Source organism: Symphodus melops (assembly GCF_947650265.1).
Source record: "Symphodus melops genome assembly, chromosome: 7".
In the NCBI taxonomy this organism is placed as follows: domain Eukaryota; kingdom Metazoa; phylum Chordata; class Actinopteri; order Labriformes; family Labridae; genus Symphodus; species Symphodus melops.
This window is the reverse complement of record NC_136697.1, coordinates 22,175,446-22,202,802: the sequence shown is the minus strand read 5'-3', so window position 1 is coordinate 22,202,802 and position 27,357 is coordinate 22,175,446. Positions and strand designations below refer to the sequence as shown.

The following is a 27,357-nucleotide window of genomic DNA, read 5'->3' as shown; positions in this document are numbered from 1 at the left end:
CTGTCAATTAAATTCCTCTGTCTCTGGTTTCAGAGCTCGTACAGATAGAACATACAGAGCACAAACACAAAAGACGTCTTCTGGTGATTAGATTTCTGCTCTCAATCACTTAATCTCATTTGTCCTATAGTCCTTGGCTCTTTTCCATCCCTTGGTATTTGCCTGTTTGTGTGGAAGGATGTCAGGTTTTCACTGATCACTGATCAGACAAGGATCTGTCAATAGTTTTATCAAGGAAATCGAGGTTTAAATATATTTAGTTTAACCGGTTAAAAATAGGATTTTCTTTCTCCTGACAGCCTTCCCCTCCACTTCTCCTCGCCCACGCGCACACACGCACGAGCGCAGACAAAAACATGCGGTTAAGTTAGCATGTGTTGGCATGAAAAATACAGGAAGTAGATTAAGCTTTTAAATAAAGTTACATTTGACAGGCTTGGGGAAATAAATTGATATCCAGCGAATAATAATTTAAAAAAAATTAGTAGCCTAATGATAAAATAAAATCTGTCATACCAATGTCAGTAATTCCAAGTAGGCGTATTATTTCCTTAAAAAAAACACACAACTGTATTTTTAACATCAAAGAAGGCTAGTTAGGCAACCTACTGCAAAAACTTTAGAACAAAATTAATACTAAAATAATCTCTCACATAGGCTATATAAGATGAGATCTGCTACAGATGTGTGCTGAATGAATTTTTGTGCAAATGGAAACTTGTGTGTAGATAAAAAAATAATAGCTAAGCTAAATATATTGATGCTAAATCCACACAAAGATGGAGAAAAAAAAATCTTGAGTTTCATCTTTGTGAGTGATCATAAGCGTATAGCCGACATCCATTTGTTAAATAAAATATTGACAAATTAAATAGTCGGAATTGTACAAATGTATGTAAAGACCTGTAAAGACCTATGTGCACTGAAATTAGGCATCAGCAAGTCCTTCTCGTCTATTCATTTATTTAAAAGTCACCAAAAAAAAGAAGCTTCACAAAGGCAGCAGATGGATGTGATTCTCAGACATAGTAGACAGGTCATTGTTTTATTTTGGAAGCACGCGCTCCTCAAACTCTCAGCTTGACGATGAGCTTTAGATCCGAGCTGAGCTGAGCGGAGCAGTGATTGATAAACAGCGGCAGGCTGCTGCTGCTTTGTCCACTGTCTCTATGCAGGGGACGATTTTTTAAAGAACTTTTCATCTGGTATTTTAAATCACCTGGAGAAGTCAGGGAGTATTTTAGTTGTTTTTTTTTTTCCTTCCTGGCGCAGCCTCAGAGGAACTTGCCATGAGCATCACACGGCTGGAGACCTGAACAGTCGCGGGTCTGCAGGAGGGAAAGAAGATGCCTCATGGACCGCTCCATCACCGTCAGTGCGCTAGTTCAGGGCATCCCAGCCGCCGAATAACAAAGAAATGCCGAGGTTTAGCGTCCGATGGATGGTGGCGGTGCTGTTGATTGTGGTGGTCGGTGGCGCTTTTTTCTTCTGCGAGTATCTCATTTACTTCCCCACCATCCTCAAGTGCGCCTGGCCGGAGACCAGCCATGCGCGGGCCGGCGGAGAGGGCATCGACGGCCGGTCAGCGGACACATCGGTCCGTGCGATGGTGCTGTCAGACACCCACCTCCTGGGAGCCGTGGGGGGACATTGGTTTGACAAGCTGAGGAGGTAATATCATTCCTCCTCCTTGTTTACCTCTCCATTATTGTCTCTCTGTGTTCAGTGATTTGTAAACAAAAACAACCCAGGCTAACGCTTGTTGTCTCCAAAGGGAATGGCAGATGGAGAGGGCTTTCCAAACCGCTTTGTGGCTGCTCAGGCCTGAAATAGTGTTTATTCTCGGGGATATCTTCGACGAAGGCAAGTGGAGCTCACAGAAGGTAACACAGATCTCCCTTTATTTCTCCTCATTGTCTGAAAACCCACACTGCTTAGGATGATGATGATGATGATGATGATGATGATGGTGGTGGTGGTGGTGGTTGTTGATGATGCTTGTGAGCGGACAGTGTATGTGGATGTAGACCTCTGTTGTCATCAACAACATCATCGTTTTGTTGTACCATCCAAGCCCGGGAGGTTGCAACACCTCCAACATTAACAACAGTAGAAGTAGCAGCCTGCATCTGCTCTCAGCCATCCATGCTACAGTACATCCATCATGCTTTAGATAGACAAAAAAAAAAAAAAAATCCCCCGGGAATCCTCACACATCTATTGCAGGATGTCAAGTGGGATAAGTCAACTCAGATTTAAGAAAGAGGAAGTGTTGAGCAAGTGTGCCTCATGGAAGAAAAAGCCCTCATTAAAAAAAGAAACAGAGCTCACAGACTGTAAAATCTCCACTAATCTACTTCATTCCCCCATCAGCTTCCTTCTACATTTTAACACTCTGTTGGCATCTCTTCTGTAATTTGTATTCTGTGGGTTTATTGAGGGACTCAAATCCTGGAATATACACACAGAGACATACTGGAAGTAGGTCAGCAACAACACACTATTCTTTCTAGTTACAGATTGGTGTATTGATTTTTTCTTTCTTTCGGATAACCAGTTTTAGGTCATTTTAAACTTCTTAAAATCCAAAATGACATTTTGATTTATACTTGCTTTGTCGGAAATTATGAAAAATGTTTTCATCCTCCACCAGATACGTTCTTGATAAATCAATTAATCATGAGTTCACAGCCTATGTAAAGAAAAAATGTCACTTTTTTCTTCGAAAACATGTCCAAACCCCCAAATTATTTATTTGAAGATTAAATAAAACACACAAAAAGCAAGTAATCCTTATGTTGTAGATTTTGAAAGTGCAGATATGTGGCAGATATGTTTTGCTTGACAAAGACTTCAATTTGCGATGAAAAATAGAGGTTATTTCACTTTTTTCAGGATCCCATGAGAAGAATTCATGCAGAATGAAATAAAAGTATACGCAGGTTTATGTAAACAAACTATTTTCCCTTTTGATCAGCTGTCTGTTCTATACATGCCAGAAAATAGCATCCAAAAGACGTCTTCAAATTGCTTTGCTTGTCTCGTTAATAATCTGTATAAAAAATGATTCATCTTCATAACTTTGAGCATAAAATGGGGAAATGTTTGCTGTTTTGCCCCTGATAAATGACTATAAAGAATAATCAATCATTAAGATTACTGTACTCTAATCTTGAGTCGATCAACTAATTGTTTGGGTGCTAATTAAAATCAGCATCAGGGAGTCATTTGCAGACGCGTCAGGATGAAAAACATCACGTAAACCCACAACTGTGATGTAATCAAAGGTCTCCTGTGAGCTGCTTCAGTCCTGCAGGTGCAACATTGAATCTGGACTCTGAGTCAAAGCTGCTCAGCTCAGCCACCCATGGGGGTTGCTGGGTGACCCTCTGAGATCCCATTAACTGGGATCATGAGCGCTCCTGTGGGAGTTTTGTAATTATTAGAAGCCTGTACAGAAACCTGCCTCAGCTGTGTTTGTGTTCTCTCTCTGCAGCACTGGGAGGATGACGTGCGCCGCTTTCACAGGATGTTCAGACACACCACTGACACAGAACTGGTCGTACTGGTTGGAAACCACGACATCGGTTTTCATTATGAGTAAGGACATGCATGCTTTAAAGACTTATTGTGTGATTGTTCTGTTTGTTTAACGTTTGGTTTCAGCTGATCAGGTAATCATGAAAGGAGGGAATGACTCTGCTGACAGTCTCTCTGAGAAATAGGACTTTTATTTGTTATGTACGCCTACAGTTTAAGAAATATCTGATAACAGACATCTGAAAGAGGACAAAGGTCAATAAATGCTACAACTATTGCAGCAAAAAGCAAACAAGCTGAAAGGGACCGTGCTGCGTGACCTCTGGAAAACATTTAATTATGAGCCATATGGGGGAGATTTAACTAGAAATGTATTATCAATTTAGTATTTCTTGAAATGTTTGGCGGGTAAAAGAGATGAAAGTTGTTTCACTCTGATTGATTTGAAGCGACTCCCGCTTACAACATCTGTTTTATGAGCTTATTTAAAAAAAACAACCTTTTTATTGTTGACCCAGTTTGAGAGATTTATACCTTCAGTCAGCAGATTTTTTTTATCCACCACGGGAAAGACAGGAAGTGTTTTTACGTAGGTGTTTTTTTTTGTTTTTGTTTTTTTAATGTCTCAACATTTCAAAGACATTCGAATTAGAATGTGTTTATTGCCAGGAATATTGACACAAACAGTGACTTTGTCTCGGTGAAAAAACAATGAACACAGAAGTAGCAGCAGTCCTACTGTCAAGGAACTGTAGTAGAACAAGATATTTAAAGAAAGAAAATATGTGCAAGATGATGGAGAAATGTCTTACGGTGTAAAAATTAGACAGAGGGTGAAGTGTAAACTGAAAGTTCTCAAGTCTAGCTTGCGTTCATGTAACACAAGAGGTCTGATTTAGAGGCTCAACATTACTGCAGTGTTAAGTGACTCTGGGGTTGGATGTATTAAACACAGATTTCTCTGTACCTGTGACCTTGAGACGAGTTTACATTCAACGATTAGATAACCAAAGCAGATTCACTAAAGGGTGCAGTCAGTGTGCTGTGCAGTCAGTATGCATTCACACTACCACACAAACATGACGGGAAGAACGGATGAATTATAGAGCCTGAATCTAACTCAGCCAAAAACAAGGAAGTTAGATGAGTTCAGTGATTTCTCCAAAAATCTTCACAAAACCGGTTCATGAGTCATGAAAAGGGATGTGGTGTGTGTGTGTGTGTGTGTGTATCGCCACAATTCCTCTTCCACTTTTGGCATGAACAGCTATCCGCTGTCTTTCACCTCATGACCAACTGTCACACAAACAAAAATCTGTGAGTCTGGAAGTTTTGCATTTTTTCTGCGAGGAGCCTCTCCCAGTTTTGTCAATTGGCACGAACACACCCACCTTACATATATACACACCTTCACACGTGCAGAATTGGAGATCTCCATGCCAAATTTCTACCTCCGAAATGTGGCAAGCAAAGAGCACAGGAACCTTTGTTGACCACCTGAAGGACAGATGGACATGCAGCGCTGTCAGTTTCAGCTGAATATTGTAGTCTTTTTTTATGCCAAAATCTAGTCAGAGGCAAATCTGCAAACAAAAGTTACACAACATAAAGCACTCTGACAAACAATAGCCTTTTAAAAGCATCGCATGTTCAGTTTTTAATGAGGTCTTGATCCAACTTCATGGGGAATTTTGAAGCTTTGTTAAATTGGATTTCATTCATTGCAGAGATGTTGCATTTATTGTGCATCCTCTTTTTGTTGAAAACTTTTCTTGTGGATTTCTTTGGGGCAAGAAGTAGTGAAAGCAAATACAGCGAGATGCATGAAATCCTTCTCCAGTTTAGTACTTCACGTCTGTGATTCAGAAATGCAGGATTATGCCGACACTCAGCCGCTGCTCGTGTCTGGGTTTATTTATTGGACTGGTGTAGAAGTAAGATGGCTCGCAGCTCTTATGTAACAGTGTGTGACAGACAGACAGACGTGACAGGCTGAGCAGCAGGTTTTGTGTTTCCGTCTGACGAGCACGTTGTGTCTCTCTGCAGGATGGACTGGTTCAAGCTGCAGCGCTTCGAGAAGGTCTTCAACGCCTCCTCCACCCGGATCGTCACCAAAAAGGGAGTGAAGTGAGTGTGTGCAGGAGCATGAAACACAGAGGATGACCTGTGACACAGCTGCAGGGATGTGACTCAGCCGGCTGGAAGGTCACAGGTTTAATCCCTCTGAGTCAATATGTGCTAGAAAATGGCTTTTCATACCAGACGACAGACAGGAAACTTCTCTCGAGATCTAGAATATCTGCGAAAGGTCAAGGAATGACAAACGTTTTTTTTTTTACACCCTGTGCATTTATAATATAAACTGTAACATTAGAGTACATCCACAACAACAGTCAACTGCAAAAGTCCTTTAAGTTTGATGGAAAACTACAAGTTAAGTATGAAATGTCTAATTTCAAATGCATATTTACCACTTTAAAACATTTTCAATCAATTCAGATTGAAGAATCACCGTTTGATCAGACGCCTTTCAAGTCAGACTCTTCAAATCTGACACAGTTCAGATGGCACGATATGATACTAGAATATAAACAGTTAAACCTGAACTCAAACAGTAATGGTACTTCCTACAAAGTGGAAGAAAGTGTAGCGTTGAGGTTTGTAAAATCACAGACGTGATGAAAGGAAAGCCTGAGTGCTGGTTTGCAGTTCACACCTGAAGTGCACTGATGGATGATTTGATTTATTACGGCACAGTGATCAGGGAAATTACTTTAATAAATCACAACGGTGAAAATGAAATTTCCCAATTTACTCTACATAAACAGAAAAAGAGGATTTCAATGTAAACATTAAAACGAAAATGTATTGATATTATAAGAAGATGAAAATGATACAAATGTTTTCAGTTTTATCCTTTCTTCCTGCAGCTGCAATGTTAAGATATATGGATAAAAAGTTTGTGTGATTATTTAAATATTTCTTAAGATAAAAAGGTTTGTAGTTAAGTGATGTAGCCGTGTAGTTTTCTTGAATCCTACTTCACAGTCGTGCTTCGTCTCTGTGAAAAAATAAAACCTGACTACTCATAGCTGTGATCGGAAAGTTGGCAGCCAATTTAAAAATACTGGTTATAATGTGAACAAAGACTTGCAACGCTGTGGCTCCCAAAATATATGCTTATTTTTTTAAAGAGGCTTTTCCTCAGCTGTGCAGATATACTGTACTAGCATACGAGACCAGCATCAAGGTGCTCTCTTATGTATGTCCAGGTCTCCTCATGTGGTGGACCTCTGCAGCCTCTCTGCAGATCTTAACACCAGTGTGACTGAGACTCTCTCCCATCTCCCACAGTTTCCTGCTGGTGAACAGTGTGGCCCTGCACGGTGACGGATGTCCTATCTGCCAGTCTGTGGAGAAGGAGCTGATCAAACTCTCAAGAGAACTCAACTGTTCCCTTCAGGTGGGACCAACATTTCCTGGAAGTCGGAAGCATATTTCACACATGTTCAAACAGTCTGCAGCACTTCAAACACTCTGCTGTTGACCATCACAAAGTAGAAAAGACTGGAGCTTAGTGATTAACAAGAAGGAGAAAATGATTCTTAAACCCAGCCAGTCTCATCTAGAGCAGGTGTTTGTGTCCTTTTTTTTACATCACTGTTTGTGAGGCACATTAAAAGTTTGAGCTGTCTGCTTCTCTTCCTTCCTGCAAAAGACTTCTTGAAACAGAAGGATTGGAGAGATATGAAATAAAAAATGTTGGCTGATGTTGGAGGACACACTGTGAGCTGTCGGACACGGCAGCTGATGAATTCTTTATGTTGTCTTCTTTTTCCTTTTTTTCTGCAGAACTCGCAGACGGGCAGCGCAGTGATGGACAGCTGTGAGGGCTCGCAGCTCTATCCTCCAACGCCCCCCATCATGCTGCAGGTAAACTACAGATACACTGTGTGTCTGTGGAAAGCTGGCACACGTCCACTCACTCAAACATTTCAACGCACAGAAAGAACTGATGCTGGAACAGTCAGTTCAAGTTAAAGATGCATTTGGATACACTTCAGCTGTACGGGTCTGAACTGGTACTGAAGTGTTCTTGTTGCAAAATGCATTTAACAGTGCAGTCGAAGATTGAATGAGATAGCTACCATCCAAAATCGAACTCTTTAGCTCTAAATTTATTTTGTGTTAAGCCTCAGTTTTTCCTCTTTGGAGATCACAAAGACAGATGAGTGCTATAGGACGTGTTGTCCACAGAGGTTACAGTAAAGTCCAAAGTCTGAGTCCAACCCTCGACATTTACTACATGTCATCTTTTACTCTCTTCTCCCAATATTTCCTATCTCTCTTTACTCTCCTATCCTCCCAATAAAGGTTTAAACAAGCCAAAACATGTATTCATACCCCACTGTTAAAAGCTTCAGAGGTGAAGAAAAGTCCTGCCAAGTTTCAGTTTTAGCATAATCTGAAAAAATGTCTAAAGGTCTAAACAGCTAGCTGGGATTGTGTATATTATTTAAGTATTTTAACATTTTTTTTCATCACTCTGTGGATTTATTTTCCACATTCAAATGTAAAAGTAGTAAAACACAGACACCAGGTTGGTTGCAGCGTTCTGTTCTTTACATTACTGTGAATCAAGCGCCTTTTATTCAGCGCTCATCAGTGAGCAAATCTTCTGTCCTTTCACTGTTACTTCTACACGAGAGCACACATTAAGAGCATTTTCTTCGCTGCTTTCTTTCGATACTTTGTTGGCATGCGTCGCCTCAGTCTGGATCATCGACCTTGATATGTAACCAACCAAAATACTCAAACTGAGCGATAGAAACCCCGAAATGACTTTTCATAAAAACCGCAGTTGAAATGAAGAGCAGGGAGCGAGCCGACACAGAATCCATGTGAGACTCTCAGACAGAGTGGAATAAGAGGATTTCTGTAATCACCAGGAAAAAAAGAGAGAAACACCAGAAGGGGGTTACGGAAAAGGTTGGTGACTTTTCAAGCGTCTGTGCTGGTTTCAGTTTGTTTTAAATGAACAACTCAGCAGTTTCACTGACAGCTGTGATTGTTGCTCAATTTTAATTAACTGATGAATCTTTTTAAATCAATCTGCGCGCTCCCACAAACATTTCTTTGATGTTGCTTGCTAAAAATCTTCTGTTGTTTGGGCATTGTGTATCATCATACAAAGCCCAAACAATGTCATTGTATCAATTATTCAGCTTCCCAGGCAAGTATATTAGATATTTAATGAAAGAAGCAGAAATTGCTCACATCTCAGAGGCTTGAATCAGAAAACAGCCTTGATAAATGACAAAAACAATTATTCATCTATCATTCTTAACACTGTCCATCTGACTTCATTCATAAAACAAACGTGTTACTTAATTAATTTAATTGAGTGCTAATCCATGAGTGTGTGTGATTCAGTCTTTGCAGCCTATCTTTAGCGCATCAGTTGGCATTGCAGCACACAACTCCTGCCAGTACTCAAACACATCTACAAAATGAAAGCATTAATTGGTGATTATTGTGTGTGTGGTTTATTTTTTTCGTCCTGCAGCACTATCCTCTGTACAGAGTGAGCGACGCCAGCTGCTCAGGTCAGGATGCTGCGCCTCCTGAAGAGCGACACCTGCTGTTCAGAGAGAAGTATGACGTGTTGTCTAAGGAGGCCTCACAGAGGGTGAGTGAGCACTCTGCAGTCTCATCACACTGCCTCTACTGTTTTTTTTTTTTTTTTACCCCCTCTCGGAGCTTCTGAAGCGGTTTAATCCGGTTAAAATACAGTCCAGTCGTCTGCTGTCAAAGTCAGTCCTGTGTGGAAACTGCAGATCATGACGAGGATGATGATGATGAGGATGAAAACTGATGATGTAAGTGAGCAGCAACCGGTCCATCTCTGAGGCTGATGTGGGTTCTCTCTCTCCCCCCCCCCCCCCCCTCTCTCTCTCTCTCAGCTGCTGCAGTGGTTTAAGCCCCGCCTCATACTGAGTGGACACACCCACAGCGGATGTGAGGTTCTCCATGACAACAAGTACCCAGAAATCAGCGTGCCATCCTTCAGCTGGAGGAACAGAAACAACCCTAGCTTCATCCTGGTGCGTGACACAACCTCCACCAGAGAGTCCTGTCTATGTTATCCAGGTTTAATGTATCTGGATATGAAAGTAACAACTGACAGGTTCACACACTCAGCCATCATTACAACTTTTTTCTCTTCTTCTTATCTCAGTAACATCCTCGCATGAGTTCACTTCCTGTCAATGGTTTTCATGTTTACTTTTTTTTTTTCTTCCAGTGGCGTGCTGCATGTAAATTTGAAAAGGACACTGCAGACATCAAATCCTACCTAGTGAATTTGTCTGATTTCTAGTGAAAACGATCCCATTACACTTATAATAAGCCACTTCCACTTGAGAGGCCAAGATAAACATGTTATTGAAAGAAACACAAAAAAGAGACCTTATTTGCATGCAATGAGAGAAAATTGTTTTTTGAATTAAGAAAAAGATCTCATTGTTAGATGAAAATAAAGTAAATGCTGCAGTGCTGCCAAGCTATCACGAAATAATTAAGTTAAGATTAAACATACAGGGAAGAAGACATACAAGTGAGCATTTCTAACTTTTGGAGGCCCTCTAGTGGCTCAGGGAGCCCATTGCACTCAATCTTAGCAGCTTGCATGGAACACAGACTTTTACCTGATTTTAACCCCTTGACTCTCCCCGTCCCAGGCATCGGTGTCATCCAGCAGCTACTCTCTGTCCAAGTGTTTCCTGCCTGAAGAGAGCACGGTCATCGGGGTTTACTGCTCGGCCGGCGCCTGCATGCTGCTGCTCTTCCTCGCTCACTGTATGTGGATGAAAGGCCTGCTGCAGTGCCTCAGCCTCTGCCTGCTGGGCAAACACAAGTCCCTGTGAACTACATTATCCAGAGTGCACCTCGCTCCAGGACTGAGCCATTACAACGAGAGTTTGATAAATACTTGATGTGAGGATTTGCAAAATGTACCGTTGTGTCCTCCACCTCTGAACGGGTCCAAAATCTGTTTCCTGAACCTGGATTTGTTCGTCTAAATGTTTAAAGCCACTCTGATGGACTGGAGTTTATATTCGAGATGTTTTTAAAGAACTCAAAGTTTATTTCCCGCTGAAATTGTGGATAATTATGTGATCATAGCCTTGGATCAGGGAGAAGTGTGCCATATTGTTGTTGAAAATTATCCCTGGTGTTTGTTTGCTATTGGAGTGCCAAACGGGTGAAACTTTAGAAAAGTAAATCGTCACTTATTTTATAAAACTTTCCTGTTTCTAGTGACATTGAATGAGCCGGATCAAACCAGAAACACGTGTAAATAGTACCTGTCCCTCGTCTGATTTAAGAAAGTGCAAAGTCAGATGTTGGTTTCTGTCTCTTCACGCTCAAGTTTATCGTGATCTGATGTGAACACTCATTTTCTGTTGTCTGAGCCATCCAGGTTTCTTGTTGTTTTTATGATGCATATCTTAGTATATTTATTGCTGACTTTATGTGCCAAATGTTTGTGAGGGTTTTTGCCAAAACGTTTATGATGAACTGTAAATATGACATGGGAATCTTAAATTCTGTTTTTAGCGAGTTGTGGTGTCAACTAGAGGTCGATGTGCACAAAGACTCAGTAAAATCACTCTATCACTTTATGGATGAAATAGTAAATGTCATGGGATGTTTAGAGTCTCTGCCAGACTTTAAAAAAAAACAAAACCCTGAAAGTGGTGGCATAAATTGGCACAGCGTTGTGTGGTTATGAAATACATGAATGTGATTTGAACACAAATAAGTGTTTGCAAATGAAAAATTATGTCAAATAAAAAGAAAGTTTAAGAAGAAACAGTTTTTTGAAGCCGTCTCTCTGGTACAACTGTCTCATGTGAAGAGGAAGAAAAATAAGTTACACATTATCCTAACTTTCTAGAATCTTAAATATCTCATGAGGAACTTTTAGATTGTGTTGACTTGTGTGTTGTGTTGTGTTAGTGATAAAAGGAAAAAATGGTTCCTTTTATCACTTACATGTAAATGTGTTTTCTGTTCGGTCAAACAGATCGCTCACTGTAATTCTAGTAAAATATAGAAAAGGCTGTTTTCAGTAATGTGCTCAATTTTCTCATTTGACACCTACTGTGCAGGATCATTTAAAGTTTAAAAAAATACCATATAGAGATAATCGATTTTCCCTGATCATAGTGTGTTTTGCTTTTGATCTTCCTTTTAATGCTTCTGTAGTATTTCAGCCTGTTTGATATCCAGAAAAATATGGCCAACAGGAGCTTAAAAAACCCCCCAAAAATCTCACATCAGCAACACATCTGTCAGTACTTCCACCTTCTTTTTCTTGTCTCTAAATCAGGAGTTGTCAGTAATTTCCTGAAAAATACAAAACACAAACGTCTTTACAGAAATTCCAGAAACCTTACGCTCATCTTTCTTGCTTTTTTTGTGATTTAATGTCTCTATCAGTTAAGTCTCTACTGTGTTAAAATGACTCCAGGGATCATCTTCATCCGGTGGCCATTTAAGCTGTGAGGGATGTAAATATCCAAACAAGCAGAGATTATATTATCATGATGTTTTTCTTTCTGTCATTATGACTCTTTGACATGTCACAGTAAAAGCAAAGGTGTCAATGATACTTTTGATCATTGCTTTGTTTAATTCAGCTGCTTCAGTACCTCTGATCTCTGTTTCAGAGCTGATGTTCTCTTCATTTGACATGTATGAGATCATATTATGAAGGGGTGGGAAACACGATATGAAAAGATACTGATTATGAGGCTTAACTACAAGACAAACATAAAAGGATGCATCAGGATAACTGGTTAATAACCGAATAATGTTATCTGGCCCCTAAATGGGATTCCTGTATTTATTTTTTTGTCATTTGGTTAGGTGTTAGTTTCACCTCTTTAACTTTTTTTTTGCCCCAGTCCAAAATGTTTCCGCTTTTTGACTCTTCTTTCACTCTGCTGCCAGCTTCTGTTGTTTTTGGTTAACTCACGTCTGTGAACGTTACTCTCATTCGTGTCACACTGAACATTCATCAGTCAAGCTGTCTTGGAATTATGTTTAAAATTAAAACATGCCTATTTATCACTGCGCATGTGATAACTGTATCAGGTGAATCAGAAAGAAGATCTCAACATTTGTCCTACTCCTAATAGGTGTTTTATGTTCTCAGCTATGTCATTTTATGGAAATGTTCAAAGCTTACTCGTTATATTTTTTGGAACTGACACTCCTTAAATTTGAAGGTAAAATATTTTGCACCACTTTAAACTTATCTTTGATATCTTTGCAAAGGCTGAAGAGGATTTTACCATTAGAACTGGATTTGAAACACCCATCTCTATTTGAACTTTAAAGACAGCTCAATGCAGTCTCCGACAATGTCAATGAACACATTTACTGTGATGGTTTACAGTGACACTTAAACAGAGCTCTCTTTTATGTTTTGAGTAATACCTGTGCTGCTCCAGCTGAATGAGAGGCCTGTATTTATACCAAAACAATTCTGCAGAAACAGGTTCAAGCTACTTAATGTACCCAGAACTACTCACCCACATAGACTCAGTTTACACTGATCCCAATCAATGGTTTTAGCTTCACATTCTACTCTTAATGCGCCTATGAGCTTGAGTGTGTTACTATGGATGTTAACTTCAATATTGTTTGAACTCTGAGGTCATAGTTGGTGTTTTGTGTCCTGAGCTGCATTAAATCTGTTCATCTCATCACATGAGGACATTTCTCCACAATCATTCAAACCAGTGTAACACCATCTGTTAACTATGAGCTAGCTTTAAACATTTCATTTCAATTAATTGATACAATAAAAAACCACTGTGACCACTGAGCGTATGTATGTGCCTGTCCAGCAGGTTTCACCATACAAATTGAGAACGATAACTTGAGTGTGATAAGAGTAACAAATGTGGACACAACTGGACACCAAGATGGAAATAAAGCAAAGTCCTCTAATGTGCCTCTTTATTTAAAGAAAATAAAAATGTCATTTAATCATCCTCCCAGGCCAAACAAGGTATTTGCACCTCCAGTCAGTTCACTCTCTGTTGGGGATAGACGTGTACTGTAGCAGAAGAAAAGGCTGATGCTGTTTGTACAAGGAGAAGAGCTTGTCTTGTTGGGTGCTGTTCACACATTCATAGTGCCTGTGCCATCAGTGTGGCTCCAAAGGACCAAAGAATTACTAATATTGCACGCTCTCATTTATTCATCTCCATTCTAAACATGCTTTCCTATGTGTGTATGTATACATATTTACCGTATACATACATAGGTATGTACACCTAGGCACACACATAATTAAACATGTATAATTGTACATATATATTTATATAGACCTATAAATTTACATGTACATACATTTATAAAATTTTACACACATCGCACGCTCGCTCTCTCACACACGCACACACTCAATGCGTCTGTGAGTCTATGTTTGTTTTATGTACACATGCGCACAGGCACGCACATCAGTACAGATCTCAGACACACTTCATATCGAAAAAACGTTGGTTCCTATTAAAACAACACCAGGTTGCAATTTGGACACTTTAAATGGATTTCCAATGTTTGTTTAAAGCTGTGAATTCAAAAAAAATAATAAAATAAAATAAAATTAAAAGGAGGAAAAAAATAAAACCAACAAAATACAAAAGGCATGGCGCTGCAACATCTGGTCTTCACTGCAGGTAAGTGGTTAATTTGCATAATGTATACAGGTTTTTAGGATTTTTTCCCTATTTTTTATTTTTTACTAAACAGCATTTCCTCTTTTTTTATAAACCAGAAAAAACTAAACTCTACAGAGAAAGTCCTCTACCCGCAGTCTTCCGCTGCTGATAGAGATTGACATCAAGCTGTACAGCGCAGTCAAAAACATACTTACATCTGAGCTCATTTACAGGTACAGCCATAATCAAGGCACAAAGATCTACAAGTAGATTTGTTTTTCTTTCAATTAAGTTGTACAAAATAATATTACATTTTACAGTCTGTACAGGATAATTCAACCTTGCACAGTGTACAAGTTAACAAAAAAAAAGGAACAATACATTTCTCTCTCCCGTCCCCCTCCCTCCCCTCCCATCAGTATCTCTATGCTAAAAGGATGGTTTGTGTGGGAAAAAAAAGGAGGCGGGTCCGAGTCCGTGGAGGCAGCAGGGCTAAGGTGCAGAGAGCTCAGTCCCTTTTCCTTCATTTCAAATCCTTCTTTGTGTCGTTGTGTTTCCTGCCCCGCTTCTCCCACTTTTGAAATCTTTCGCTCCACTCGTCTCTCCGATGCTCGGTGCACCCTGCAGCTCGGCAAGCTAACATCGTGACAGGGTAATAAATATTGTGATGCTACATTGTGTGTATGCTTCCTCTGGAGAAAAAACAAAAACAAAAAGAAAAAAGAAAAAAAAAAACTGGAAAAAAAAAAAAAGTTATTAAGGAACCTGATGCAAAGTGCATTTATCTCTTCATCCAATCCCCTCCATACGCTCCAGGCCATCTCTCTGGTTTTGGCGCCGTCCAGTCGACGTCCATTCGGAGACAAGAAGCGGAACAGAGAGGCCAAAGAAAAAAAGAAAAAAAAAAAGAAAGTAGAGGGGACAAAGGTCATGGTGGTGATGCCAGCTTAAACCAGCAGGCGACACGAACTTCAACACGCACACATGCGTTCGCTCACATGGCATTCTTTCTTCTCTTCATCACACGCACACACACATTGCCTCTACACTGAGGTCCTGTAGGTGTGATTTATGTTTCAACACCCACCAGTCCAGGTCCAACAACGAAGCCAAAAATCAGAGGAAAACAAAGGGGGGAAAAAGGAGGTAGCCCAAGGCTTAGTGGAATGACAAAAAAATCAAGGCATTCAAAAGGATTAAAAGAAAAAAAGAAAGAAAAAAAAGCGGCACGCACCAACTTTGTTCCCCAAAACTTCCTTTCACATGGGCGAAATGGGGATGAATCTGTCTCAGAGAAAAAATAAGAAGTACAAAAAGCTAAGAAGTTACGAAGAGGAAGAGGATTTGACACACTTCAGTAGTACTTCATAGTCCTCAACAGGAGGGGTGGTAAGGGGTCTGTTTGGGGAAGGGGGGAGGGGAGGGGGTGAGGGAGGAGGAAGGGTTCGCCAAGGATGCAGAATGGTGGAGAAAAAAAAAAAAACACAGAAGGCTGACGGAGGCGGTCTCCCATCACAAGAGTTCGTACTGCCGCAGGTGCATTCTCTGGATGATGTCCCGGCAGTCATTGAACACCCGCCGGATGTTCTCTGTGTCCACAGCGCAGGTGAAATGGGGGTAGCAGTAGTGCCTACCGTCCCCGCTCGCAGTGCTGATCCGCTGGAGGGAGGAGACACAGAAGGAGGAGAGGATGAGCCACATGTGGCCGAATTTTCACCCTGAGAATTTTTCTTACCACCCCCCTCATAAAAAAAACCACATTAACGAATGACAGGGGAGATGAAGTTCTGCGTCCATCTTTAATGAAGCTGCTAGGTTCTCTCATCTGTCTGTTCTTTTTTTTTTTTTTTTTGTTACGGTGACTTCTCAGTTTCACCCACCACTGTTCTTAGTCCACACTCAGCTCAGGCCCTGTGTCCATCTACCGTTTTTTTCACGCTCGGGAGATCTTGTATGAAGCGTTTGTTCACTAAGAAGAAAAGCGTTGCACGTCTGTCTCTATGACAACATTCTGTTAACAACAGCTACACTGCTCCGCTGCTTTTTACTTTATGTTTAAGATCGTTGTTACCCCAGCAGACATGGAGAAAATGGAGCTCCTGGGATTTCGCCCCCCTCCCCGTGAACAAAGCCGTATCACTTGTCCCTTTGCTGATTTCATCCTGTACATGTGAGTAATGTCCATTATGTAAATTCTTTGACTTCAGCCCACTTCACACTGCGATATACTTACAAGAAACTCGTCTCGAATGAAGAACTTAGCTCTTGTCACTCTTGGGTCCTCGCCGGGTTCAGGAGTTGCTTTAAACAAAAAAAACAAAATCCCCCATCAGAGACAAAAACAGCAACAACAACCAACAGAAACTCTGAAGAAACTAAGGGCGTTCGCAGTGAAAGGCACAAACCTTCATTTGGTATGGTGTAGCGAGCATATTCAGGGAAGTAGTCTTCGATTTTGGATTTTCCAGCTAGTACTTTCTCAGCCAGCATGTCCTGCTTGTTCAGGAATAATATGACCGATATAGTGCGTAACCATCTGGAAAACAAAAACACATTAAAGAGGCATCGCGTTAACAATGCATGCAGCCTTACTGAGTCAGCAATGCATAGTCTGCATTGCTCTGCAAGTCTTCAATCTCTGCAGTCAAGGTGGACAGTGGTTTAAAAAATACAAAGGATAACAGCAACTAGGGTTAAAATGAGATCACGTGTAAATGATCTCTGATATCAGGAGTGGGACATTAAGACAAGAAGGAAGCTGCACAGATCAGAACATCCTCCAGGTCGTCAGATGTCGCACCAGGTGAAGGAAAGAAACCGCTCGGCTCAAACTTCATTCATGCGTCTCACTCACCTGTTGTTCCAAATACTGCGGAAGAGGTCCAGGGCTTCCCGTAGCCGGTTGGTGTTGTTGTCTTCCCTTATTACCATGTTGTAGCTGCTGCTGGCCACCACGAAGATGATAGCAGTGACGTCTGTGATGAGAGCAGAGGAAACACATCAGGAATGGTTAGGGACAAGCCATGACTAAAACGTGATGCTGCAGAAAAGAAGTACGGCGTGGTTATTTGAAGAACAACAAGTAGGAGAAAAAAAGGTTAAGAGTCTCACCGTTAAAGCACTGGATCCATTTTCTCCTTTCATCTCTCTGGCCTCCAACATCAAACATGCTATGGAGGAGACAACATTCTGGGTCAGAACAGACACAGCAACACACTCACTTCCGCCCAGTTAGAGACACTTCATGCTACAGCTGGCTAGCTTGAGAATATTTAGCCTCCAGTTACAGATAAGTCATAATTCATGCACATTTTTAGACCATAGATGAAGAACTCTTTTCTCTATTGACACCGTTCTGCCTTGCTTAAAGAGATCCTGTGTCACAGAAATAATCAATTCAATGTGCAAACAGAGTTATTTGTACTCTATGTAACCTTGGCTGGATGGAAATCATCAAAGTCGAATAATGAAAACTGCACACCCAAAGGGAAGTCATGTCCCACCCAGAGTTTTCACATCAATCACTGAGGATGATATAATTTGATACAAAGGTCCGTTTCAGACAGGAGAATACGTCTGTTGTCTGTGACTGTGGAAATGGGTCATCTCTTCTGACATCATCAAAGGAGTTACAAAACATTTACTCCTTACTTTTACCGGCTGTTCTTTTAACTGCAAGCGGCGGTAAATGACTCGACTTACTCAGAAATGCCACCAGTTGACCACAGAGAGTCTTTCTACATTTCGGGACTGAGATGACGTTTTTTCCCCTCGGCCTTCTGCCGCTAAACATGTCGGAGTTCGGCTTTTTGTTCTTTGTAATTAGAGGCTCTTAACACGAGGCCATGGTAAATATAGCAATAACAGCCAAGAGGGAATTCTTAACTGGGATTGTTTGTGCATGTATGATGCAAGAAGGAGCCACGAACAACGCTTCTCTGAAGGCCGCGCGCCCTCTCCGTCATATTTGGTGGAATTTTGGACCCCGAATGGTGGAAAATGCCTGAGGAGCTCCGTTTTCACAGGAACAGGATGAAGGAGTAAGTATAAGTTGTTACACATGAAAGCACTGATTGGAGAGAGGACATTTCCTTATATGGTCGTGTGTATAGTTAACAATATGATTGCAGCAAACTAATTTCCATTATGATTAATACTCTTTGGTTCTTCATGCTATTGAATCTAACTAAATGTAATATTTAATTTGTGAACAACTTTTTTCTTAACTTCATTTTTAAGATGATAACTTTGTATTTTGGTTGACCTGTTTTTCTGAGTTCAATTAATTGGGAAAGTGGGATTTCCTTTGTTTAAAAATAGGCACAAATGTATTTGATTAATGGAAGTGATACAAATTAAAAAACAAACACTTCAGGGCGGAGAGCATCTGACTTTTATGATTACTAACATCTGTATAGTGTGTTCTTTTGTCTTTTCACACAGTTTCTTTGTTTCCAAAAAGGTGATAACCTCCTTTCTGTGAATAAGTGGACACGCTGAGGAAAACATTTTCATATAACAAGTAATTAGACGTCTAATCTAAATATAAAGATAAGCGCTGAGAACAGGTCTTCATCATGCATTTCAGTCTGAATAAACGAAGAGCACAACTTACTGAAAGTTCACTTTGTCTACTTGGAACCTCGTTTCAAAAATCCCTGAAGTTAACACTCGGCAGCGTAGCAGGTCCTGTAAAAACACATCCAGTTCAGTTAAAGGGTTTGACAATCTGGCTTTTGGTGGTAATTTATGAACTATGAAATCTGATCCCATTAATGAGAGGACTGACCTGGTCCGTGGGTGTGTAGTCGTTCTGTCTTACAGAGTCAATTCTGTCCAGGAAACTGCAAAAAAAGAAAGAGAGCCGAATTAGATTTTGCACCGAGGTTATTTATTCACGTTCTTTGGGCTGCGGAAAACAAATTCGATGACAAACAAACAGCATGAATACTTGTTTAAAAAATGTATCACTAGCAAAAAATACCGAATCCAAACAAACAAAATAGCAAACAGAACCAAAGCTTTTCCTCCAGAGAGAGTCAGGGCCACTTTCAAGCTATTCCAATCCAATCACAGTTTCATCCATCTATTTAAACCTTTTAAAGAGTCTGACCAAACAAACAACTACTACACATATTAGATTCGCTGCATCAGCGAAAACAGTTGTGAGCAACTCAGGATGCTGCAGATGGAGGCCGCCATGTCTGAGTCACTGTAGAGGTTTAGCAGGCCGGTGTTATGGCAGCTGCTTGCCACAAGAGGGCAGGGCTGCTAAGTCTGGGCTATTTTGGTCTTCTCTAACCAGAGTGATTACATAAGGCGGTTATTGTGGAGGTTAGGCAGCTTGCTGTTGCTGTCTCCTCACTACAAAAAGAGCATGTGCAGCAGCAGCAGCAGCCGGGCCCCTCTGAAACACAGCCGGCTCAGGACAACAAGAGTCGGGGGGACAAACAGTCACACAGATCCCACCATGGTCTGGATCACACCTTTTAAAGACCCGAACTATGCTGCTGATCGAGGGGCCAAACTATTCTTAGACTAAATACACAAAGGTCCATTAAGACAACAAAAACTTAACATTATACAAGTACATCTTCATGCAAAATATAAGGTTTATCATCTAGGCAAATATATTGTCATTGTTATTTCACATGTAACTGAAGCAGATTATTAAAGCCTCTCCCTACATTGTATGCATTAGGCCTTGTTACCTGAACTGACCGACACCAGAAGAGGGACACAGAGTTGAAAACTAACACGTGAAACATTTGATTCCAGCAGCAAGGAGGAACTTATCCCCCCATCATCGATTCTGTCATTACTGATCAACAACTAATCAACCACTGCGCTGCAATAAGTAACCTTCTTCTAAATCATTAATAGTAGCAGCAGCAGCCTTATTTGTTACAAACTAGAATTTGATACCCACTTCATATCGCTACATCATCTCAGACAGACTGGAACTATCAACCAGAGCTCGACAACACGGCAAACATTTGATCAACTTAATATTGCTCAGAAAGCATATTTATAACCATGTGCGTTTTGATTTATAACATGTACGTTTTGATTTATAACATGTGCATTATGATTTATAACCATGTGCATTTTGATTTATAACCATGTGCATTTTGATTTATAACCATGTGCATTTTGATTTATAACCATGTGCATTTTGATCAAGCTTAAAAAAATCTCCAAACCTTATTATCGTATCAAAAATATATCTTATCAAAACTCTGCACTCGTATCAATTTATTGTCCAGGCTTATTTTTAACGACAGATCGATCCTTTTTCTATGAGCACTAATTCAGCCAAATGTAGACAGGAGAAACAGGTGTGTCAGGTGGTCCTGGAGGGTACCCAGCATAAAGCTTCAGTTTGTGAGTTAGTCCAGCATGTAGGATGCAAATGTGGACCAAACACCCTCCGTCATCTTTCCCCTAAACTGTGTAAGTCTCTGCGGTGTGACAAGGCGGCCATGATGGCTTCAGCGCACCACAAACCTAACGCTCAGGAGAGAAGCAGTCTGAGCTCAGAGTTTCTGGGTGTCTTATAGTCAAGGATCCGGTTGGCAGCTTTTTTTTTAATTCAAGCCAAAAGCAGCACCCCTCACACACTCCAACGTAGAACTAAATAAAATAGAACGAATGCTCTGTTATGAAGCGTTAGATAACAGAGACGGCCCTAATGTGCTATGACAACAATGTTTTCACCACACCGATTTATTTCTTCTGCACGCAGTCTTCACTAAAGGAGAAGTACGGCTATTTCTGAACAAGCTCTACACTTTCTCACACTAAAATAAATAAGATAAAACACAGTATGGAGGACAGGAAGGGAGTAACTGATCATCAGGATATGTTATGTAAAAGCTTTATTAGATACCATACGTGATGGTCTTAAAGTATCATAAAATTACATATGCAACCTGAAAAAGAGCTTCTTTATTATTTTAGTGCTCAATAAACTCTTTACTTATTAACTTGAGCAGGTATGTGTGCCAGAGGTAAAACCAGTCAGATTAAATCCCAGAGTCGTCCACACCTTGTCTTTGGCTCACAACCTGACCTTCTGACTGTTGTTACTGGTTTGTTATGCAAGAAAGTAAACTGAAGGACCTTTTAGACTTTCAACTTTCTGTGTTCTCTGACCTCTGTAAAAACACCTTCAACCTGACGCCTCAACATCAGCTCTCTTCTCATAAAGTGTCTTTACGTACTTAAGAGAGCCCTTTAGGTCAATATTTCACACAAAAGAAGACATGGGAAGAAAACATAGAAAAATCTTATATGACACAGTAGATTCAACTCACTGTGACATAAGAACTATATCGACTAACTCTAGAGGGTGAAAATTCCCAGCAGCCAGTTGGTAGTGTCCCGAAAAGAGTAAAAGAGGGAAGGAAAAAAATGAAGATCAAGACTAAAAATGTGATGTAAACAATGCAGGTAAACAACGTAAACAATGAAGGTAAACAATACAAATGTGTAATGAGGTCAGAAATTCCTTCAAATGGGTGTTTATGACTTCAGAGGATTCAGAGCTTTACAGAATGTAAAACTGCACGTGCACATTGTCCCTGCTGGACTGAGGCCTGTGGATTAATGGCCGTGCTCTCAGAGCACTTTGAAGGCACGCAGACGAAGCTGCAGCTCAGATCAGTCCTTTAGATTCAGGGACCTGATGCAAACACAGGTTCTGTGTCGAACATGAAGGACAGCACATGGACTTAAAAACTGTTCAAGTTAGCCCTCTCACATTTTTGTTGATTTACTGCACTACAACACAGTGTTATGGCTTGTTTTTCCTCGTACAGTGCAGCTCCTTTTATCCCCTGACAATAATGAGTCGGCTGTGTTACATTTCAAGAAACGTTAGCTACTGAACTCAGGAAACGTCCAGTAAATGGTGGATATCATTTCTTGGTGACCAGCTAATCATTCAGTTGGTAACTTAAACATAAAGAGGGCATTTGAATGATGAATGAATGTAAAACAGTGTCTGCTAAAAAGGCAACCGGATAAGAAAGGACAGACCTCGAGTCAGCTAAAGTTTGACTTCACAGTCCGGATTTAGCAAATTACATAAAGAACGTTGAAATTGAGCATCACTCATACAAACAAATCTCACCCTGAGCATACACTCACTCACACCAAAACACAAAAACCTTCAGCTTTTGCCCCATCACTGCAACAGTGTGGGAGTATTTTTAGTCAGCCTTCCTTGCAGAAACAGAGCTAGGTTATAATTACTGAGCGCTTTCTGACTGCCATGTGACTGAAAGAACTATCGGTGGAGAGCTGGAGAGCCAAATATAGTCCTCATATCCAGTGAGGAGAATATAAAAGAACAAGGGTGAAAAAAAAAACTATTAGCGAGAGGCCGTTCAGATAATGTTTTATCATAAGGTTTGGGTGCAGTCTACAATCCTGGTCGGGTCGGGTGCTACAAATAGAAAAGCTGGGGTTCAGGTTTAAGGAGACTTGTGGTGTTGAGTGTTGGTTTTCTTTTATTTCTTCCCACAACTGTTCTGATGTGGTCAAACTGAACATTTAAGTTTTTTCTACTTTGTTTTTAGTATGTGTGGAGAATTTATTTCAAAGGCCAGTGTCTCTAAAAAGAAAAAAAGAGTTCTAGCACACTGAGGGTGCTTCAGAGACCGGCAGGGAAGTTAATTTAAACTAAATAATAAAAAATGTAATTATTATTATATTATTATTATATTTCAACAAAGCCTGCACGATAGAATGAAAGTGTGCCGTATGTAATAACACTTTCAATATTTTGATAACATGAACACGTTTCAAAGAACATGTTAGCTATACATCACACTTAAGTCTATGTGCTGTTTGAAACATCAGCTGTGTATGTGCAGCATGTCCGTCCAGAATCCAAAAGGCTTTTTTTACCTCACATAAATTGGCAGCGATTAATGTGAGGGTGTCTGCTAGCTAGCTTGAGCTTCATCTGCCTGCATCAGATGATGTGCTATCACGGACATTCAGGCCTCCATCCAACAGGTAACATGTCTGCATGCTGAGAGAGAAAGCACAGCAAATAAGGTTTCTAATTTATTGCAACTGGGGCGGCAGGAGCTCTGGCCTGTGTGTGTGAGAAGCTCGTCTCAAAAAAATAAATAAATAAGAGAGTGCAAATAAGAATTTGCCCCTTGGGGATTAATAAAGTATATATATATATATATATATATATATTATATTCAGATTTATGTGTTCACTCAAAGCTGAAATAAGGATAATGATGAAACTGATATTAATTGTGCTGCTGTGCTCTTAATTGTAACACCAGCAGGTTTAGGATGATGTTCACTGTGGAAACTCAGCCTGCTTCGATATGGAAAGACAGATAGAAACATAGAAACGTATTGATTATTGGTATTGATTGAAAAAGTGTCCGCAAAAATACAATCTGCATCATGAAAAAAAAAAAGTTTTAATGGCATTTACCTCAATGTTCTGCAACCCTTCTCATTTGTCAACAGTCTCATCGAGGCAGCGGACCTCGTGAAGACTTTACATGCTCAGTTTTTTTTGTCAATAAGGAAATTATCAAGAAACGCTTTATCTTACCTCTATTTCTCTCACCGAAAAAGAACTTGCATTGGCCATGTGGGACTTGCTTTTTTTTATTTATTTTTTTAAGTGTTTTCAAAAGAGGGTATTTTATCAAAACAATTTCAGGAATACTGGTAATAACTTTTTACACACTTAAAAACCATAAAACCACATTCACTCACTACTATCTTGTCTATTACAGTCCCCCTGCTTCTGTCTGCAGGGCTGGGTCGTCTCTCTATTTAGCCAAAACACATTGTACTCGTCCTGCGGGCCAGTCTGTGTTGCTATGTATAGTCTTTGTTTTAGACAGTATCACTTAACTTGGCCTGTGTCTCTGTGTGTCACTGGCTTCATCTTTACAGAAAAAAGAGACACAAGCAGAACGCTTCACCCACACACACACACCAATATGTCGATGGACAGTAGAGGGGGGGGGCCTTTAAGGGCCCCTGACCCCACATGGACCAGGTCACACACGTCCCTAGCAGCCCATTGAGCAGAAAAACAACAGCAAAAAAAAAAAAAAAAAAAAGGGAATATGCCGGTTGATAGGACACTAAAAAGCTCCATCCCAGGGCTCTGGGGCATTGGTTAAGCAGCTCCACAGGGGGGCTTCTTCTCCCCAAACAGCCATTCCAAGAGCCACAACAAACAATCACAAAGGCCTCAATACAAATAAACAAATAAAGCAGACAACATTTTCATTCAAATGCAAATTCAAGCAAAACAAGCTGTATGAATCCAGCATAAAATTCCCAACAGCAAAGAACCAGTTTTACACATGTGCAAAAAGTAACATTTTCTGCAACACTGGAACAAAAAAAACAAAACAAAAAAAAGAGTCCCATCTAACACACAGGCAACCTTCACAGCAGCCAACAGCACCCAGCTTCATGTGCTCATTTGATAATTGGGTTGACTTTTTACAAATAGTGGACCATCTTTAATTAGCAGTGCACAGAATCCGATCAATAGTTTCCATATTTTGAGCCGCTCAGGCCAGCATAATGGACTTTCACTTTAGACTCCAACTGACCGGTGACAGCACTTTGAAACTCACTGCTGGACACGTCAGCAACCACAGCAACACACTGTCTACGGCTGGGAACGCTTCATTTGAACTTTTTGGTCTGCACACACTTTTCTTTGTCACAAACATTTACTAAACAAAAAGGAGCCATGTTCAACATTTATTTTATGATGATACTTTACACTTGGTTTAAGTTGTTTTTAGCGTCTGTTGTTGCTATTATCCGTTTATTTGTCTAGTATGAAGCTGCATGTCATTGATGACATGTGCTGTACAAATAAAGCTTATTTTTGAACATTATTATTAATGAAGAGATCGAGCACCGCCCTTATTTACTCATGGTTCATTGAAGGAAAGTGTCACCAAACAGCATCAATGGGAAACGCTTCTTGACAAACTAACTCATCTCTATGAGGTGCTGAAGCTCATTTCTGAACTAGATAAATAGACTTCTAACTAAAATGACAAAACAGATTTCACATCTTGGATAAAGGGCTGCACAGAAAAAACTATATCTCAATCTTGTTTTTAAAAAAATATAAGGTTTTTTTTGTTTTAATAAAGGACAACACAACTTCTCAGAAGCCAAATATACTCTGTTTTCAAAAGAGTAAAGAAGCACATCGAGACTCTGGGGAGGCAGGAACTAAATAGTCCCTATTAAATCCTCCCTCTGGGAATTTATGACTTCAATGATGGTTATTTCCTTACACTTCATGTCTATCCAAATTGTGATCACTTTGTTTAATTTTTCCATCATGTCTGACCTTTCTTCAATTCCCAAACACATCCAGTATCCCAACAAAACATCAGCACAGCACAGCTTTTCAGCCAACACTGAGCTGTTTCATGACAGTGCACTGAGCTGTGTGCAGCAGCAGCAGCAGCTGGACAGAGTGAAGGTGGAGCTGTGCAGGATCCCGGTCACCTGGTGGAAAGATCTGAGCCCCGGGTTCAACTCATTCATCCAAACAGGAACACTGTGCAGTTTGGAAGATGGATCTGAAACTAGACAAATCCATCAACAGCTCAGTGGGTACTTCCTAAATATAGGTGCGAGAACAGGAGACACTCCTGAAAGTCAAACCAAATCTTGTGTAAACAACAGCGCCTGCTTTATCTCAAGGCCGCAAAATTGCCTTCCAGGGCCGCATCAAGTCGAGGTTTTGAAAGGTGTTGTATAAAAATGTAAAATACATTCTAACGCTCTTTTGTCTCTGCTTAGTGTCTACCATTACATTACCTCGGCCTAAAATAGACTCAGTCCTAAAAAAATTGTTTTTAAAAATTAAAAAAATCAGGCTACAATGGAAAGATGGCGGCTCTTTCAGGTCCATGAGGAGCTCTCAGTACAGTTCTCATAGTGATATCGACTCATGGCTTGCTCTGAATAATACTGAAGCACAACATCGATGCATTATCTGTCAGCTACTAAATTAGTCTGCACCAAAAATAGAAAAAGCAAGTAAAAATAGTCTAATCAACAATATCGAGCAGGTTTGAATTCTCTCGCCCGTAAACAACCACAGCCCTCCATGTCAGATTAGATGTTCCATTTGGAAGTCGACCAGTGACCCAGTGAAAATGAGCGTCTCCCCTTTTCTCCTAATCACAGTCAATAACCAATGACTAATATCAGACAAAGACACTTGACAGTATCAGTGTAGCTTGCATATGCCTGAACATAGTCTCTCCTCTCCCTCTTATTTTAAAATGTAAACGTCTCTGCTTGAAATCCAGGAAACAGATTTCCTGCAGTTGAGGCCTGTGTGCTGTTTGTGTAGTTCACAATCTGGCCTCTGGGTGGCATACCTCTGCTCATACTGCACACAGCCTCTCTCTTCCTCACTGACCCTGCCTGCTTTTAGCAGCTGGGTTCCCATGGCAACCCCAGTCAGTCCATACCACTCCTCTCTCTCTCTCTCTCTCTCTCTTCCTGAGCCAGGCCACACTTACATCTCTCCATTCCCAGACTCTCCCATACATCAACACAAAGCAGGAGGGTGCTCTGTGCTAGCTTTCTGCACTGTATGTGTGTCATTGTGCGTATGTCAGCGTGTGTGTGTTTTTCAGTTAGTATGTTTGACAGATTATGTTAAAGTGCGTCTCAAGCTCAAGTTCTCGAAAGACAAGGAGGAGTTTTCATGTGGAGTCTGCAGTAAGCTTCTGTCTTCTTCAGACATTTCCTGTCAGACGCAGAGCAGGTAGTGATGAATTAAACACACCAGTGATTGGTAAGGTATTTACAAGTCATGGAAGAGTTAAGAGCAGCCCTGTGAGATGGGCCAGGCCACAGTAACACACAAAAGGAAATGACACTTTACAGCAAAGTTGTGGCGCTGTTCAGTAACAATCCTCTTTAGAGGATGCAAAACATAAAAAGACAGGCTGACAAAAGATAGTTTCTCTTAGTGCAGCAGATCAAGAGGAATTGGATTTGGAGTAATTTAAGAAGAAAATGTGTAGAGG

General features: G+C 40.4%; 2 protein-coding genes across 3 annotated transcripts in view; one reads left to right on the top strand and one right to left on the bottom strand.

Moving 5' to 3' along the window:
• The first annotated feature begins 1,094 nt into the window (after positions 1-1,094).
• mppe1 (metallophosphoesterase 1) lies at positions 1,095-11,337 on the top strand. The gene is made up of 9 exons (XM_079347890.1): positions 1,095-1,671; positions 1,775-1,883; positions 3,497-3,600; positions 5,587-5,667; positions 6,895-7,003; positions 7,393-7,473; positions 9,107-9,229; positions 9,504-9,644; positions 10,281-11,337. Exons 1-9 carry the CDS (start codon positions 1,418-1,420, stop codon positions 10,464-10,466), a joined length of 1,188 nt encoding a protein of 395 aa, XP_079204016.1. The 5' UTR covers positions 1,095-1,417; the 3' UTR covers positions 10,467-11,337.
• A 2,202-nt stretch (positions 11,338-13,539) lies between these two features.
• The window catches only part of LOC306826925 (guanine nucleotide-binding protein G(olf) subunit alpha), a 44,964-nt gene continuing 31,146 nt past the window's right edge, over positions 13,540-27,357 (bottom strand). For both annotated transcript variants that reach the window (XM_079348493.1, XM_079348494.1), the window contains exons 6-12: positions 19,069-19,123; positions 18,895-18,968; positions 17,391-17,449; positions 17,134-17,254; positions 16,685-16,815; positions 16,513-16,580; positions 13,540-15,938 (exon numbers count right to left, since the gene is read on the bottom strand). In XM_079348493.1, the coding sequence (XP_079204619.1) occupies positions 15,792-15,938; positions 16,513-16,580; positions 16,685-16,815; positions 17,134-17,254; positions 17,391-17,449; positions 18,895-18,968; positions 19,069-19,123 (655 nt within the window). In that variant the 3' untranslated portion in view covers positions 13,540-15,791. The remainder of the gene's footprint in view (positions 15,939-16,512; positions 16,581-16,684; positions 16,816-17,133; positions 17,255-17,390; positions 17,450-18,894; positions 18,969-19,068; positions 19,124-27,357) is intronic.

Coding starts and splice junctions, on each gene's coding strand:
- mppe1 (XM_079347890.1), top strand. CDS start 1,418: ATGCCGAGGTTTAGCGTCCGATGGATGGTGGCGGTGCTGTTGATTGTG. Junction 3,601..5,586: donor GACATCGGTTTTCATTATGA/GTAAGGACATGC, acceptor GTCTCTCTGCAG/GATGGACTGGTTCAAGCTGC. Junction 9,230..9,503: donor CTAAGGAGGCCTCACAGAGG/GTGAGTGAGCAC, acceptor TCTCTCTCTCAG/CTGCTGCAGTGGTTTAAGCC.